This window comes from Mobula hypostoma, chromosome 4, assembly GCF_963921235.1.
Source record: "Mobula hypostoma chromosome 4, sMobHyp1.1, whole genome shotgun sequence".
NCBI classification, from domain to species: domain Eukaryota; kingdom Metazoa; phylum Chordata; class Chondrichthyes; order Myliobatiformes; family Myliobatidae; genus Mobula; species Mobula hypostoma.
In genome coordinates, this window is record NC_086100.1 from 168805694 (window position 1) to 168823283 (window position 17590).

Consider the following 17590-nt stretch of genomic DNA (forward strand, 5'->3'; position numbering starts at 1 on the left):
AATCTTGTTCCCAGAGATTTTTAATTCTGTCTAAAGGAATATTTGTCATTCCCAACAACATACCATAAATATTAGATATAGATCCATTATGGAAGGGTTTCAAATTGAAAATTGTATCCAGTAAATTCATATCTGGACTTTTAGGAAATGTATGTACTTGAGAACGCAAAAAGTCTCTAATTTGTAAATATCGAAATAAGTGGGTTTTGGGTAGGTTATGCTTAGCTGACAATTGTTCAAATGAAGAGAGACTATCTCCAACAAACAAATCCTGAAAACATTTAATACCCAATCTATTCCACTCTTTTAAAAACTACATCAGTCATAGAAGGTTTAAAAAAATTTTTTAGAGAAATTGGATTTGAAAGTGGAAAAACTCAATAAACCAAAATATTTTCTAAATTGTACCCAAATCCTCAAGGAGTGCTTTACTACAAAATTATCAGTTAAATTACTTAAAGATAAAGGAATTGAGGATGCGAGAAGATAAATTATAGAAAATTTATTAACGGAATTAGCTTCTAAAGAAACCCAGACTGGACAGTCCTCTCGATTAATATAATACAACTAAAACGTAAGATTCCGTATATTGACTGCCCAGTAATAAAACCTAAAATTGGGTAAAACTAAACCTCCATTCTTTTTAGCCTTTTGAAGATGAACTTTATTTAATCGATAAATTTTATTTTTCCATATATACGAAGATATAATAGAATCCAGAGAATCAAAAAAGGATTTAGGAATAAAAACAGGTACGACCTGAAATAAATATAAAAATTTAGGCAAAATATTCATTTTAATAGAATTAATTCGGCCAATCAACGATAAAGAGAGGGGTGACCAATTTGATAGTGCCTTCTTAACATAATTCAAAAGTGTAAAAAAAATTCTTTAAAAGGGAATTTATAATTCCTAGTAATTGTAACGCCCAAATAAGTAAATTGATTTCTTTCAATTTTAAAAGGAAGGTTAGTGTTGACTAATACCAAATTATTCGAAGGGAAAGGTTCCCTCTTATGAAAGTTAAGTTAATATCCTGAAAGCTGACTAAAGCAGGAAAGTAAAGAAAGTATGGAAGGTAAAGAAGACTTCACATTCGAAATGTAGAGCAAAAGGTCATCAGCATAAAGCGACACTTTGTGAGTTATACCCCTCCTTAAAATACCAGTGATATCATGAGATTCCAAGAAAGCAATAACTGAAGGTTCTAAGACCAAATCAAAAAGTAAAGGACCCAAAGGACAACCTTGTCTGGTTCCACGTTGAAGTTTAAATGGTTTAGAATTCTGAGAGTTAGTAAGGACCTGAGCGGAGGGAGGCAGATCCTTCATTGAATAAAATTGGGCCCAAAGTTAAATTTTTCTGAAGTTTTAAGTAAATAATTCTATTCAACCCGATCAAAGGCTTTCTCAGCATCCAAGGATATCACACATTCCAATATCTCTTTAGAAGGAGAATAAATAACATTCAATAAATGACGAATATTAAAATGGGAGTATTGACTTTTGATACATCCAGTCTGATCATCAGAAATAATAGATGACAAAATATTTTCAATCCTACGAGCCAAAAGTTTAGATAAAATTTTACTATCACCATTAAGTAAGGAAATTGGTCTATAAGAAGAACATTCAGTTGGATTCTTATTCTTTTTAAGAATAAGCGAAATGGAGGGTTCATGAAAAGATTGTGGCAACCTACCTAATTTAAAAGAGTCCGAAAGGACTGAGTATAAGTTAGATATAAGCAAAGAGGAAAAAGCCTTATAAAACTCTCCAGATAATCCATCAGGACCTGGAGTCTTCCCTGAGTGCAAAGAGTGAACAACCTCAGCAATTTCCTCATAAGAAATGGGTTGATCCAGCAATTTTCAATTATCATCAGAAAGTGTAGGAATGTTTAATCGATCTAAGAAGTTATTCATTACAGTATTACCTTTAGGAGGATCAGAACTATGAAGTTGAGAATAATTCTCTAAAATTATCAGTTATTTCTAAATGATCAGATGTTTTATCACCATTGGCTTTACAAATTTCTTTAATTTGGCATTTAACTATAAAGGTCTTTAATTGGTTAGCCAATAGTTTGCCCGTTTTATCTCCATGAACATAAAACTGACTTTTATCTTTTAAAAGTTGAGTTTCAATTGGATAAGTTAAAAGCAGATCGTATTTCGTTTGAATTTCAACTGATTGGCTAATTCAATTCTCTCCTTATTAGCTTTTGTCTTAACACTTGCGGTAAAAGAAATAATTTATCCTCTAATATAAGCCTTAAAAGGATCTCATAAAATAAGACTGGAAGTCTCTTCTAGCGTATTCTCTTCAAAAAAAAAGTAACTTCTCTCTCCAAAAATTTTTTTAAATCCTTATCAGATAACAGGGTTGGATTAAAATGCCAGAATCTGTTTATTTGGGAGACACCCGGAAGATTTAAAGATAAAAATACAGGAGCATGATCTGAAACAGCAATTTATTTATATTCACAGGATCGAACTAATGGAATCAATTAGCTATCAACAAAAAAAAAAATCAATCCTGGAATACGTATGATGAACATGAGAAAAAAATGAGTACTCTCTATCTGTTGGATGCAAAAAGCGCCAAACATCAACAATATTACATTTCATTAGAAAAGATTGGATAAAGGAGGCGGATCTACTACATGTCAATTGTTTAGAAGAAGAACGATCTAAAACAGGATCTAAACAACAGTTGAAGTCTCCTCCTAAAACCAAAGAATATAAATTTAAATCTGGTAAAAGCGGAAAAAAAAGTTCAACAAAAGCCTGGATCATCTATATTCGGGGTATACAAATTTGCAAATACCATTAATTTATTATCTAATTTCTCTGAGACTATAACAAAACGCCCATTGGTATCAGATACTACATTATGTTGAACAAAAGAAACTGAATTGTGTATAAGAATCGAAACTCCTCTTGCCTTAGCCTGAAAGGAGGAATGGAAAGATAAACCCTTCCAACGGCTGAAAAGATGTAAATTATCACATTTATGAACATGTGTTTCTTGTAAAAAAAAATTGAGACATTCAATTTCTTATTATATTTAAATATTATGTTTCATAGGATGGTTTAATCCTTTCACATTAAAACTAAGTAAATTAAAAATATGGTCCATTTTAAATATTGCTTAAAGGAGATGTTTGAATAAAAACCGCTGGAATATATATTAAATCCAAACAATGAGCTTTAAGAAAAAGTAACCAAGCAACAAATGAAGCTAAGAGAACCAAACAGCTGATAGAAAAAAGAAAACCACCCCCCCCACCCACCACCCAAAGAGAGAAAATCTACCAAAGGGCAGTGGACAGCTAAATCTATCATCCCTCCCAAAACAATGTACTGGCTGAGCTCCAAAAAAAATTCCAAAGGCTGATTGCCTTCCAATGACTCTTTAAAACCCAGAATACGTAGATTATTTCTTCTGTTTCTATTTTCTAAGTCGATAATCTTCTGTCTTAATATTTCATTAACCTTTAACTGTTTATCACAGATCTGTTCCAGGTCGTCAATCTTCGCGTTGAACGTCGTCAAAATATCTTCGTTCTCTTTTATCTTTTTATCGTGTTCGCTTAAAGTTTTTTGAATAGAATCCAATTTTCCATCCATCCGTTTAAATTCAGCACTGAGTTGCTGTAACTCCTCCGAAAGTTCATTTTTATGTTGCCGAAGTGTCACCAAAATAGATTCCAAAGTTACCAGAGGGCCCTGTTTTTTAGTAGTTTTAGCATGACTCATTATAAAGCAGTATTACGTTTAAAAGTAATCTTTCAAAACAAGTTGGAAGCAGTAAATTAAAAAGAGTAGGAGCACCTATAAAAGCGCTGCTACTCCATCAACAGCCAGTAGGGAAGTGACTAACCTTTCAGACTAGTCTCCCATGTAGAACATTGTCAAAGACATTAATGAAGTCTATTTATAAAGGTGCTATATTTTGTGAACCCTGTAGAATTTTCTCAAAATTCTAAATTGACTTAAAATCTGATCAGATCTTCATGTGTCCTAAAACTAATTAAAGAGAACCCAATTAAATAAATAACACAAAACACATTATACTTATTCATTTATTTAATTGATAAAAATGGTCCAGTATTACATGTATTTGTTGGAAAAGGAATGTGAATCTCTGGGGTAATGCCTTCTACAAAAGCTATTTGGATTTGGGTGTTCCAATCAATGAGATGAGATTGGAGATGTGGGTTGTAGAAGTGCCCTGCTCTATAAAAGGACACAAAAAGTCAGGTTACTGAAAGAGCCTGCTGTTCTTAAAACAGATCTGTTTATGTGCACGCATGGTGGCATGCTCAATCAAAACAGCTTTCAGAGGACCTTAGAAAAAGAATTGCAGAGATGCAAAAAAAAGCTACAAAAGCATTTATGAATACCTGAGTGTTCATCAGTTCACAATAAGAGAAATTGTTTACAAATGGAGGAAACTCAGTACGGTTGCTGCTCTCTCTAGGAGTGGGCATCCTGCAAAGGTCACACCAAGAACACAGCGTGCAATGCTGAAGGAGATGAAAAAGAACCCAAGGGTAATAGCAAAAGAGCTGCGGATATCTATGAACTTGCTAAAGTCTCTGTTCTTGTATCCACTGTTAGAAAAAACATTTGAACAAGAGTGGTGTTTGTGGAAAGACACCACGGAGGAAACCACTGCTCTCCAAAAAAAAAAAAATTGCTGCATGACTCAAGTTTGCAAAAGACCACCTGGATGTTCAACAGCGCTTCTGGGACAATGTTCTGTTGACAAATGAGAGAAAAGCTAAACTTTTTGGCAGAAATGCACATTGCCATGTTTGGAGGAAATGGGGCACTGCACACCAACACCAAAACCTCATCTCAACTGTGAAGCATGGTGGAAGGAGCATCATGGTTTGGGGCAGCTTTGCTATCTCAGGGCCTGGACAGCTTGCAATTGTTAAGGGAGTAATGAATTCAAAATTGTATCAAGACATCTTACAGGAGAATGTCAGGGTAGCAGTCTGTCACCTGAAGCTTAATAGAAGTTGGATAACGCAATAAGACAATGATCTGAAAGACAAGAGTGAATCAACAACAGAATGATTTTTTTTAAAAAAAGAAAATTTGTGTTTTGGAATAGCTGATTTAAAGTCTTGATCTTCAAGTCAAGTCACTTTTTATTGTCATTTCAACCATAACTGCTGGTACAGAACATAGTAAAAATGAGACAACGTTTTCCAGGACTATGGTGCTGCATGAAACAATACAAAAACTACACTGAACTACGTAAGAAAAAATCCAAAAACTACACTAGCCTATAGTCCTATCCAGGACTACATAAAGTGCACAAAACAGTGCAGGCCCTACAGTAAATAATAAACAAGACAGTAGGCACAGTAGAGGGTATAGTAGGTTGGTGTCAAGCCAGGCTCTGGGTATTGAGGAGTCTGATGGCTTGGGGGAAGAAACTGTTACATAGTCTGGTCGTGAGAGCCCGAATGCTTCGGTGCCTTTTTCCAGATGGCAGGAGAGAGAAGAGTTTATATCTTAATCCTGTAGAAATGTTGTGGAAGGACCTGAAGCAAGCAGTTCATGCAAGGAAGCCCACCAGTATTCCAAGGTTGAGGAAGTTTTGTAAGGAGGAATGATCTAAAATTTCTCCAACCTGATTTGCATAACTGATCAACAGTTACTGGAAATGTTTGGTTAAAGTTATTGCTGTACAAGAGGGTCACACCAGTTACTGAAAGCAAAGGTTCACATACTTTTTCCAGGAAATACATGTAATATTGGATCATTTTTCTCAACAAATAAACAAACATATTTTTGTGTTGTTTATTTAATTTGGTTCCCTTTAGTTTTAGGACTTGTGTGAAAATCTGATCACATTTTAGATCTTTTTTGAAGAAATAGAGAAAATTCTACAGGGTTCACAAACTTCCTAGCACCATTGTAAACCATACCCATACCAGCAGTCCATGATTTAGAGCAACTTCAGGAGTTGGTGTTTTAAGAAATCGGACCATCACCATAGAGGATGTGCCTTCTTATTACTACCCTCAAAGAGGTGTTACAGGAGCCAAAAGACTCTCACTCAACAATTCAGGAACAGCATCTTTCTGTCAGCCATCATATTTCTGAACAGTCTATGAACCCATGAATATGATCTCGTCATTACAATTTTTGCACTATTTACTTAATCCAATAATATGGTAATATTATGTATTTGCACTGTACTGCTGTCAAAAAACATCAAATTTCATGTCATGTAAGTCAGTGATAATAAACCAGATTCTGATACTAAACTGCCCTTGTCAAAGTACTTCATTACGTCACCAAAAAATTGGTCAGACAAGATCTGCCCTTAACAGATTATCTCAGAATTTTCCCTGATTAGTCCTTGACTTTCCAAATGGTCATAAATCCAGACCTCAGATTTTTTTTCCATTAACTTACCTACTACTGATGTTAGGCTCACAGGTCTATAATACCAGGCCTTTTCCTGTAGCCCTTCTTGAGAAGGGAATCATATTTGTTGTGCTCCAATCATCTGGAGCCCCACTTATATTACTTAATGCTATTAGGGTATAGGCTGCTGGTAGTAGCTCACCAGAGTCCTCTGTCCTGGGCCAGTCTTTCATGTTGTCTCCAGGTGTAGCCCATCTTGGCGTTTTCTTTCTCTCCAAGGGATGAAGCCTTTGTCGCACTGGGTTTTTATGGTATGGGGTTGCTAGTCCTATGCCCAACTTCCCTCCTTTCACAGCTGGGCTTGGGACTGTTCATGGCGCCCTTAGGCCTTAGTGATTTATCCACCTTCAAGCTTGCCAATGCAATAATTAATTATTTATAGAAATGTGGACGTAGTAAATTAACTAGAGAATTATAATCAATGCACGAGTCTTCTATATAATATCTGGAGGTAATTAGTGCATTCTTACATTACGAGCAGTACTGACATAAGAATCTATTTGTCTCTTGCCATCATTGGTGTATGTAGATAAGCCAACACAGTGGTAGGTTAAAATGGTTGAGAGCAAACTCAGTTAAAATAAAAGCAATCGTAAGTCATTTGATTAAACTGAAATGATTACAGCAATCTCTTATGATTATGCTGACTTCTGTACCTTTTTTTTTAAAAAATTGCATGAACAGTATGTCTAAATTTGCATACTTTCTCAAAGGAGCTGGAGACCTTGCGGACCCTAGTACAGACACAGGCTGCAGAAATCAGCCAGCTTCAGTCCAAGAAGCAAGAGCTGGAGAAGCAAGTAAGAGATGATGCTTTGTCTTTCCTGGAAAGTTACCTTGCTTGGTTCAAACTATTAAATTGTTACCAAAAGACAAACTGCTGTAAGAGCACAGCAGGCTGAGCAACATCTGTGGAGGCAATGAGATGGTTGCCTTTTAAAGTCGAGACAGTGCATCACTGATGCATCAGTTCTGATTATGGGTCTCAGCCTGAAACATTGGCCATCCCTTTGCCTCCATAGATACTGCCTGACTTGCTGAATTCTTACAAGCAGTTTGCTGTCTGCTCCACATTCCAGCATCCACAGTCTCTTGTGTTTCCTGTAAAAATTCTTTTGGCCTGCTTGTTTAATGATAGCTCCCATGGAAAGCATATTTGTGGACAGAAGACGTGGGCCAGTCCAGTCTCAAACAAGACATCTCTAATATTTAATAGCCTACCACCCAGTGCTTTTTTTTTGTGTACAGAAATACCAAAGCATGAATGCCTCATCTTTGGCCAAAGCGTTTCAGTATGATAATCACTGTGTAAGTATAGGTAATACTTGTCTCATGTATGAGGAATTGTTCAAAGGTAAAGGTGCTTATCCACAAGATGTAATTTAGAGTTAATTGCCCCCCTCGACCATAGAAACCCCAACAGCATTTCATAGTGTATGACCATAATAAACAGGTTTGGAGTTCAAGCTTGCTTTGTAATTTAGATGATTTTTGCAAAGTAGGCAAGTTTCTATTGGGTGAGAAAATTTGGCATTTTGCAATATCACTAAACAAAATAAAATCAGCAAATACTGGCTATCAGAGATGTCAATAGACAGTATCAGTCCAAACTTGAGTCCCAGGCTAGCCGTCAATTGTTGCAGGGCTGACTTGCTATAACAGACTACAGAACAATCGGGCAGCATCAGCAACAACACATCCCGTCCCGATGAGCCTAACCATCCTATGCACATTTTTATCAGAAGGAAACGGGTTGTCAGTACCTACTCCGACAGCCTCCAGTGCATCTAAACCCACAGTTACCTAGTGGACCTAAGATCAGTGTTCCAGAGAGTGAACATGTGGAAAGCATCTGGCCAAATGGTGTCCCTAGCTATGTCCTTGTATCCTGCAAATTAACCTCTCCCTGCTTCAAGCTGTGGTTCCACCTGCTTAAAGAAGACTGCTATGGTACGGTTCCTTAAGCAAAACAAAATAAATATGTCTTATTGACTTTGGCCAGTGGCTCTGACATGTACCATCATGAAGTGCTTTGAGAGGCTGGTCATGGCACACATTTACTTCAGCCTCCCAGACAACTTCAACTTAAGTAATTTGTTTACCGCCAAAATAAGTCTGCAACCAATGCCATCTCCTTGGCCCTACACTCATCCCTGAAGTATCTGCACAGTACTGGCACTCCACCTTCAATACTTTAAGTCCAAGCAAACTCATTGCCAAATTCTGGACCCTGGGAATCAATACCTCCCTCTGCAACAGGATCCTCGACTGTGACCAACAGACGACAATCAGTAAGGGTAGATATCGACACCTTCACAATTATTCTAAACACTGGTGCTTCACAAGGTTGCATCTTCAGCCCCCTGCTCTGCTTCCTGTACACTCATGGCTGTATGGCCAGATTCTAGCCATATTTCAAATTAATGAGTCGAAGTACAAGAAAGCAATGTAGAGCTTCATGGCATAGATTCATGGCCACAATCTGCCCCTCAAATCCAATTCCTGAAACATTCAGCAGGAGAAAGGGAAATATGTGGATAGTGTAAATCTGAAATAAAAACAAATGCTGGAGATACTTGAATCAAACAGCATCTTTCAGAAGCAGTTAACATTTCAGTTTAAAGGCCTTTCATTAGAATTAGGAAAGTTAAAAAATAACTTGCAGAAAAAACTAAGGGAAGAAATCATCAATTTTTTTTAAGACTTTTCCGGTATGATGAAAGATTACCTGTCAACCAAATTCAGAAGTTCCCTGATCTCCAATATTTTCTGTTTTTTAAAATTCTAGAGCATGTTAGAATATATTCCCAAAAATGTATGAGTTGTATAAGAAAATAAGCTGTTATTGTATCTTTGAAATAACATTTTAGTGAAAATTGAACATTAATGTTCATTGCTACCAGATTATAAAGAAAGGTAATTATGCAGCATCTCTTTGTGAATTACTTGAAATTTTAAAATATTTTCACTTTCTATTTAAAGCCTGTAACTGTGACTGGGGCAGGATCAGGAGATGTTGACAATGCTTCTGCATTATCGAGGATTACACAGATGGAAAACAGAGTATCAGCTTTGGATGATGAAAATCAAAAGTTAAAGGTATGTTCAAGTTGACCTATTCTGACTTGTTTTACCTCTCTACTGAACTATAGTGTTCTAAAATTGCAGTCAGTTTATATTGATTGAGTGCTTCATTGTACATTATTCCTGTAGTCTAATTTTATCGAACGAAATCATCATGAATATTAAGTATAATTAGCCAATGCCACACTCAATGTTAGGTGGTGCTTTTCACTGTAGAATAGTGCAGAAAGTGTTAATTTGTGCAAGCCGGTACTAAATTGCTGGAGCTTAGCATCTTGTAATTTTTGGTATTCAGTGCACTTTGAATAAAATTGCCAATGTAGATTAGCAAAAGTGTTGCACGGCAGTGGTGCAACTTTGTGTTTCTCTGATAATGGGTGAGAGACTTTTACAACACAGAAGAACCAGTTCAGTTCATAAGCATTGGTTTTCTTAGCTCATGGGTCTTGCAACTGAGTGTTAAACATCCACATTTTTCAGGTCATTGATGTTTTGTAAAAATTGGGTATGGCTTCCCTGTTCAGACAAAAGGTTATCAGCCTGGAATGTTAACTCTTGTTTCTCTCCAAGTATAGTTTTATAATGCATTTTCTAGATCTTTAATTTGGAATTTCCAGAAACTTTTGTTGCTGTTGAAGTGTTAATTGATCAGCTTTATTTGGACTTCAGACTGTTGTTTCTATGCACAGAGCCAAATTAAGGGCTTGACCGAGGAGAAGAATTCCCTGGATCAACAGCTAACTTCGGTAAATAGTACAGTAGTCATTCTTCAGACTGACAAGAGCAAACTCCAGCAAGAGGTGATGGAATCAAAGAAAGAGCAGGATGATCTATTGGTGCTGCTTGCAGACCAGGACCAGAAAATCTTCACACTGAAAAACAAACTGAAAGAGCTTGGGGAACCGGTTAGTATGATTCAACAGTCTGATATTTTAAAACAGCCTTTTGCTCAGCTAGTTAATGTGAGTCTTCTTACAAACAGCATGCCTGTTTTATAGAACCCTTCAGTCACAATAGAAAACCTCAAATTAGACTGGTACAAGAATATGTTCATACTAATGAAATGCTACCAACTGTAATTCTCATTGCATTTAACTGAGTTTAATTCAGCAGATAGCTGTCATTTGCTGGTTGTAGCTTGAAGATGCAGTTAGGCTACTTAGAAATCGAGAGTGAAGTTATTAAAATTTAACAGTGAATCAGAACCTGCTGTTCCCTTCCACAGGGTTATAGCCAATCCCTGCACTACTTGTATATGCTGATCAGATATTCCTTAATTTGCTTACTATCTAAAAATCTATCAACATTGGGTAATAAGAAAATTCATGAAGGCAGACCAGTAGATTTGATTAACATAGATTTTATTAAAATTTTTACATTGAACATAGAACAGTACAGGCCCTTGAGCCCACTATGTTGTGCTGACCCTTTAACCTATTCCAAGATTAACATAACCCTTCTCTCCCACACACGAGGAAATCTGCAGATGCTGGAATTTCAAGCAATACACATAAAAGTTGCTGGTGAATGCAGCAGGCCAGGCAGCATCTTTAGGAAGAGGTACAGTAAATGCCGACTGTACCTCTTCCTAAAGATGCTGCCTGGCCTGCTGCCTTCTCTCCCACATAGCTCTCCAGGAACTTTAGCAAGGTTCCACATCTTATGCTGGTCCAGAAGGTTAAGGTACTATGGATCTGAGGCATGTTGGCCAAGTGAATCCAAAATTACCTACATTATAGGCAGAGGGTAGTGATGAATTGATGACTGGATAATCTATGACAAGTTGTGTATCACAGCGATTGGTGTTAGGGCCTCTGTAATAATTTGCAAACTACATAAATATTGCTAGAGTTGTAGATAGAGAAGAAGGTTGTCTAAGGATGCAATGGGACATGAATCAGCTGGAGAGTTGCGCAAAGCAGTTGGGGATGGCGGCTGCAACTTAATCCAGTCAAGCATGAGGTGATGCACTTTGGGGTCATTAAATGACAAAGACATTAGTGTTGATGTACCGAGAGACCTTGGGTTACCAGTCCATAGCTTATTATGGTTTGATTTTTTGTATGATGCAGTGTAACATTTTATATGGGTATGGTTTATTATTGTAACATGTATTGAGATATTGGTAGATAGAACAAGAAGCATTTGGTCTCTTTGCTTTCATAGGCAAAGGCATTAATTTTAGAGGAAGGAGTTTGAGAGCTTAGTGGCATGGTATCATAACAGTCTTTCTTTCAATGTCAGCAAAACAAAGGAGCTAGTCATTGACCTGGGGTGCGGGGGGTGGGTGGCAGATAGTGCACATGCTGTTGTCTGCATCAGCTCGATTAAGGTTGAGAAGGTCAGCAGCAGGCAGAGGGAGTGGGATGGCTCTGTTGATTTTTTTAAAAAAATGAAATCAATAGAGGTGACATAGGATTAGAAATGTAGAATCCTTGTGGGTTATATACAGTCCTCCAAACAGCGGCCAGGCTGTGGGCTACAAATTACACTGAGAGAAAGAAAAGGTATGTAAGAAGGGCAATGTTGCGATAATCATGGGTGATTTCAATATGCAGCTAGATTGAAAAAATCAGGTTGTTACTGGATCCCAAGAGAGGAAATTTGTAGGTTTTTTTTGGAACAGCTTATGGTTGAGCCCATTAAGGGACTGCAGTTCTGGACTGAGTGTTGTGTAATGATCCATATTTGATTAGAGCTCTTAAGGTAAAGGAACCTTTAGGAGACAGTGACAGTGATCAGAAAACCTGCCGATAAGGGGGGTGCTGTTGTAGTCTGGCGTACTGACCTCTACCTTGCCGAGGTACAGCAACAACTCGCGGATACCTCTTCTTATTTACCCATCGATCGTGACCCCACTAAGGAGCACCAGGCCATTGTCTCCCACACCATCACCGACTTTATCCGCTCAGTGGATCTCCCATCCACTGCTACCAACCTTATAGTCCCTACACCCCGCACTTCCCATTTCTACCTGTACTCAAGATCCACAAACCTGCCTGTCCTGGCAGACCTATTGTCTCAGCTTGCTCCTGCCCCACCAAACTCATTTCTGCATACCTCGACACGGTTTTATCCCCTCGTGTTCAATCCCTTCCTACCTATGTTCGTGACACTTCTCACGCTCTTAAACCTTTAGATGATTTTAAGTTCCCTGGCCCCCACCGCTTTATTTTCACCATGGATGTCCAGTCCCCCATCTTCCATCCCCCATCAGGAAGGTCTCAAAGTTCTCCACTTCTTTTTGGATTCCAGACCTAACCAGTTTCCCTCTACCACCACTCTGCCCCCGTCTAGCGGAATTAGTCCTTACTCTTAATAATTTCTCCCACTTCCTCCAAACTAAAGGTATAGCTATGGGCACCCGTATGGGTCGTAGCTATGCCTGCCTTTTTGTTGGCTTTGTGGAACAATCTATGTTCCAAACCTACTCTGGTATCTGTTCCTCACTTTTCCTTCGCTACATCGACGACTGCATTGGCACTGCTTCCTGCATGCATGCTGAGCTCGTTGACTTCATTAACTTTGCCTCCAACTTTCACCCTGCCCTCAAGTTTACCTGGTCTATTTCTGACACCTCCCTCCCCTTTCTAGATCTTTCTGTCTGTATCTCTGGAGACAGCTTATCTACTGATGTCTACTATAAGCCTACTGACTCTCACAGCTATCTGGACTATTCCTCTTCTCACCCTGTCTCTTGCAAAAATGCCATCCCTTTCTCTCAATTCCTTCGTCTCTGCCGCATCTGCTGTCAGGATGAGGCTTTTTATTCCAGGACGAGGGAGATGTCCTCCTTTTTTACTTTCTTTCTTTTTAAATCTTTTTATTGAATAAGTATACAAAAAAGGTAAGCCATATAAACATTAATACAATGTTAAAGTATAATAAAATTCCAAAAGGTATCAATACCAAAAAAAATACTACAATGTAATTTAAACATAAGAAACCAAGATAACATAATAGTATACTAAATTTTATATATATCAATGGAAAAAAAAAGAAAAAAAAAAACCCCCAAAAAAACCCACTGTGCAACTAACTAAAAGCAAAGCAAAGCAATGGGCTAACTTGAAACCAAACAGAGTTAAACTTAAAATCACATCCTCAATCCCGACATCCATTAAAAACAGTGGAAAAAAAACAAGAAGGGTAAATATTACATTAAATGAAAATATCGAATAAAAGGTCCCCAAATCTGTTCAAATTTAAATGAAGAATGATAAAGGTTACTTCTAATTTTCTCCAAATTCAAACATAAAATCGTCTGAGAAAACCAAAAAAAGGTAGTTGGAGCATTAAGCTCTTTCCAATGTTGTAAAATACATCTTTTCGCCATTAAAGTAAGAAATGCAATCATTCTACGGGCTGAAGGGGAAAGATTACTAGAAATTTTAGGTAGTCCAAAGATAGCAGTAATAGGGTGAGGAGAGATATCTACATTTAATACCTTAGAAATAATATTAAAAATATCTCTCCAAAAAGTTTCCAAAGTAGAGCAAGACCAAAACATATGAGTTAAAGAGGCTATCTGCCCCGAACATCTATCACAGAAAGGATTAATATGCGAGTAAAAACGCGCTTACTTCCTTTGGACATATGTGCTCTATGAACCACTTTAAATTGAATTAGGGAATGTTTAGCACAAATAGAGGAAGTATTAACTAATTGTAAAATCTGCCCCCAATCATCCACAGAAATGGTAAGCCCCAATTCCTGTTCCCAATCTACCCTAATCTTATCAAATGGAGCTTTCCTAAGTTTCATAATAATATTATAAATCATAGCCGATGCACCTTTCTGACATGGATTGAGGTTAATTATCGAATCTAAAATATATGTAGGAGGAAGCATTGGAAAGGAAGAAAGTATAGTACTTAGGAAATTTCTAACTTGTAAATATCTAAAAAAATGTATTCTTGATAAGTTATATTTATTAGATAATTGTTCAAAAGACATAAGGGAACCATCTAAAAATAAATCCAAAAACCGTAAAATACCCTTAGTCTTCCAAGTTTGAAAAGCGCGATCCGTAAAAGAGGGAGGAAAAAATATGTTACCTAAAATAGGAATCGCTAACCCGAATTGATTAAGATCAAAAAATTTTCTGAATTGAAACCAAATGCGCAAAGCATATTTAACTATCGGGTTAGAGACCTGCTTAAGGCGTTTCAAATCAAAAGGGAGAGAGGAGCCTAAAATAGAACCAAGTGTATAACCCTGAACAGATTGTAGTTCCAATGCTACCCATTTAGGAATAGATAGTATGTCCTGATCAAGTAACCAAAATTTCATATGTCGAATATTAATAGCCCAATAATAGAATCTAAATATATAGTTGGGATCACAGAGAATAGTTGGGATCACAGAGACATGGCTCCAGGGTGACCAGGGATGGGAGCTCAACGTTCAGGGATATTCAATATTCAGGAGGGATAGACACGAAGGAAGGGGAGGTGGGGTGGCGTTGCTGGTTAAAAAAGAGATTAACGCAATAGAAAGGAAGGACATAAGCCGGGAAGATGTGGAATCGATATGGGTAGAGCTGCGTAACACTAAGGGGCAGAAGACGCTGGTGGGAGTTGTGTACAGGCCACCTAACAGTAGTAGTGAGGTCGGAGATGGTATTAAACAGGAAATTAGAAATGTGTGCAATAAAGGAACAGCAGTTATAATGGGTGACTTCAATCTACATGTAGACTGGGTGAACCAAATTGGTAAAGGTGCTGAGGAAGAGGATTTCTTGGAATGTATGCGGGATGGTTTTTTGAACCAACATGTCGAGGAACCGACTAGAGAGCAGGCTATTCTGGACTGGGTTTTGAGCAATGAGGAAGGGTTAATTAGCGATCTTGTCGTGAGAGGCCCCTTGGGTAAGAGTGACCATAATATGGTGGAATTCTTCATTAACATGGAGAGTGACGTAGTTAATTCAGAAACAAAGGTTCTGAACTTAAAGAGGGGTAACTTTGAAGGTATGAGACATGAATTAGCTAAGATAGACTGGCAAATGACACTTCAAGGATTGACGGTGGATATGCAATGGCAGGCATTTAAAGGTTGCATGGATGAACTACAACAATTGTTCATCCCAGTTTGGCAAAAGAATAAATCAAGGAAGGTAGTGCACCCGTGGCTGACAAGAGAAATTAGGGATAGTATCAATTCCAAAGAAGTAGCATACAAATTAGCCAGAGAAAGTGGCTCACCTGAGGACTGGGAGAAATTCAGAGTTCAGCAGAGGAGGACAAAGGGCTTAATTAGGAAGGGGAAAAAAGATTATGAGAGAAAACTGGCAGAGAACATAAAAACGGACTGTAAAAGCTTTTATAGATATGTAAAAAGGAAAAGACTGATAAAGACAAATGTAGGTCCCCTGCAAACAGAAACAGGTGAATTGATTATGGGGAGCAAGGACATGGCAGACCAATTGAATAATTACTTTGGTTCTGTCTTCACTAAGGAGGACATAAATAATCTTCCAGAAATAGTAAGGGACAGAGGGTCCAGTGAGATGGAGGAACTGAGCGAAATACATGTTAGTAGGGAAGTGGTGTTAGGTAAATTGAAGGGATTGAAGGCAGATAAATCCCCAGGGCCAGATGGTCTGCATCCCAGAGTGCTTAAGGAAGTGGCCCAAGAAATAGTGGATGCATTAGTGATAATTTTTCAAAACTCGTTAGTTTCTGGACTAGTTCCTGAGGATTGGAGGGTGGCTAATGTAACCCCACTTTTTAAAAAAGGAGGGAGAGAGAAACCGGGGAATTATAGGCCGGTTAGCCTAACGTCGGTGGTGGGGAAACTGCTGGAGTCAGTTATCAAGGATGTGATAACAGCACATTTGGAAAGCGGTGAAATGATCGGACAAAGTCAGCATGGATTTGTGAAAGGAAAATCATGTCTGACGAATCTCATAGAATTTTTTGAGGATGTAACTAGTAGAGTGGATAGGGGAGAACCAGTGGATGTGGTATATTTGGATTTTCAAAAGGCTTTTGACAAGGTCCCACATAGGAGATTAGTGTGCAAACTTAAAGCACACGGTATTGGGGGTAAGGTATTGGTGTGGGTGGAGAATTGGTTAGCAGACAGGAAGCAAAGAGTGGGAATAAACAGGACCTTTTCAGAATGGCAGGCGGTGACTAGTGGGGTACCGCAAGGCTCAGTGCTGGGACCCCAGTTGTTTACAATATATATTAATGACTTGGATGAGGGAATTAAATGCAGCATCTCCAAGTTTGCGGATGACACGAAGCTGGGTGGCAGTGTTAGCAGTGAGGAGGATGCTAAGAGGATGCAGGGTGACTTGGATAGGTTGGGTGAGTGGGCAAACTCATGGCAGATGCAATTTAATGTGGATAAATGTGAAGTTATCCACTTTAGTGGCAAAAATAGGAAAACAGATTATTATCTGAATGGTGGCCGATTAGGAAAAGGGGAGGTGCAACGAGACCTGGGTGTCATTATACACCAGTCATTGAAAGTGGGCATGCAGGTACAGCAGGCGGTGAAAAAGGCGAACGGTATGCTGGCATTTATAGCGAGAGGATTCGAGTACAGGAGCAGGGAGGTACTACTGCAGTTGTACAAGGCCTTGGTGAGACCACACCTGGAGTATTGTGTGCAGTTTTGGTCCCCTAATCTGAGGAAAGACATCTTTGCCATAGAGGGAGTACAAAGAAGGTTCACCAGATTGATTCCTGGGATGGCAGGTCTTTCATATGAAGAAAGACTGGATGAACTGGGCTTGTACTCGTTGGAATTTAGAAGATTGAGGGGGGATCTGATTGAAACGTATAAGATCCTAAAGGGATTGGACAGGCTAGATGCAGGAAGATTGTTCCCGATGTTGGGGAGGTCTAGAACGAGGGGTCACAGTTTGAGGATAGAGGGGAAGCCTTTTAGGACCGAGGTTAGGAAAAACTTCTTCACACAGAGAGTGGTGAATCTGTGGAATTCTCTGCCACAGCAAACTGTTGAGGCCAGTTCATTAGCTATGTTTAAAAGGAAGTTAGATATGGCCCTTGTGGCTACAGGGGTCAGGGGGTATGGAGG

The 17590-nt window shown here is 38.3% G+C and overlaps 1 protein-coding gene across 5 annotated transcripts in view; it reads left to right on the forward strand.

Moving 5' to 3' along the window:
- uso1 (USO1 vesicle transport factor) overlaps positions 1 to 17590 on the forward strand; it is a 141650-nt gene that overhangs the window by 100378 nt on the left and 23682 nt on the right. For all 5 annotated transcript variants that reach the window (XM_063046950.1, XM_063046949.1, XM_063046952.1 and 2 more), the window contains 3 exons: positions 7168 to 7254; positions 9437 to 9553; positions 10228 to 10443. In XM_063046950.1, coding sequence (XP_062903020.1) covers positions 7168 to 7254; positions 9437 to 9553; positions 10228 to 10443 — 420 coding nt within the window. The remainder of the gene's footprint in view (positions 1 to 7167; positions 7255 to 9436; positions 9554 to 10227; positions 10444 to 17590) is intronic.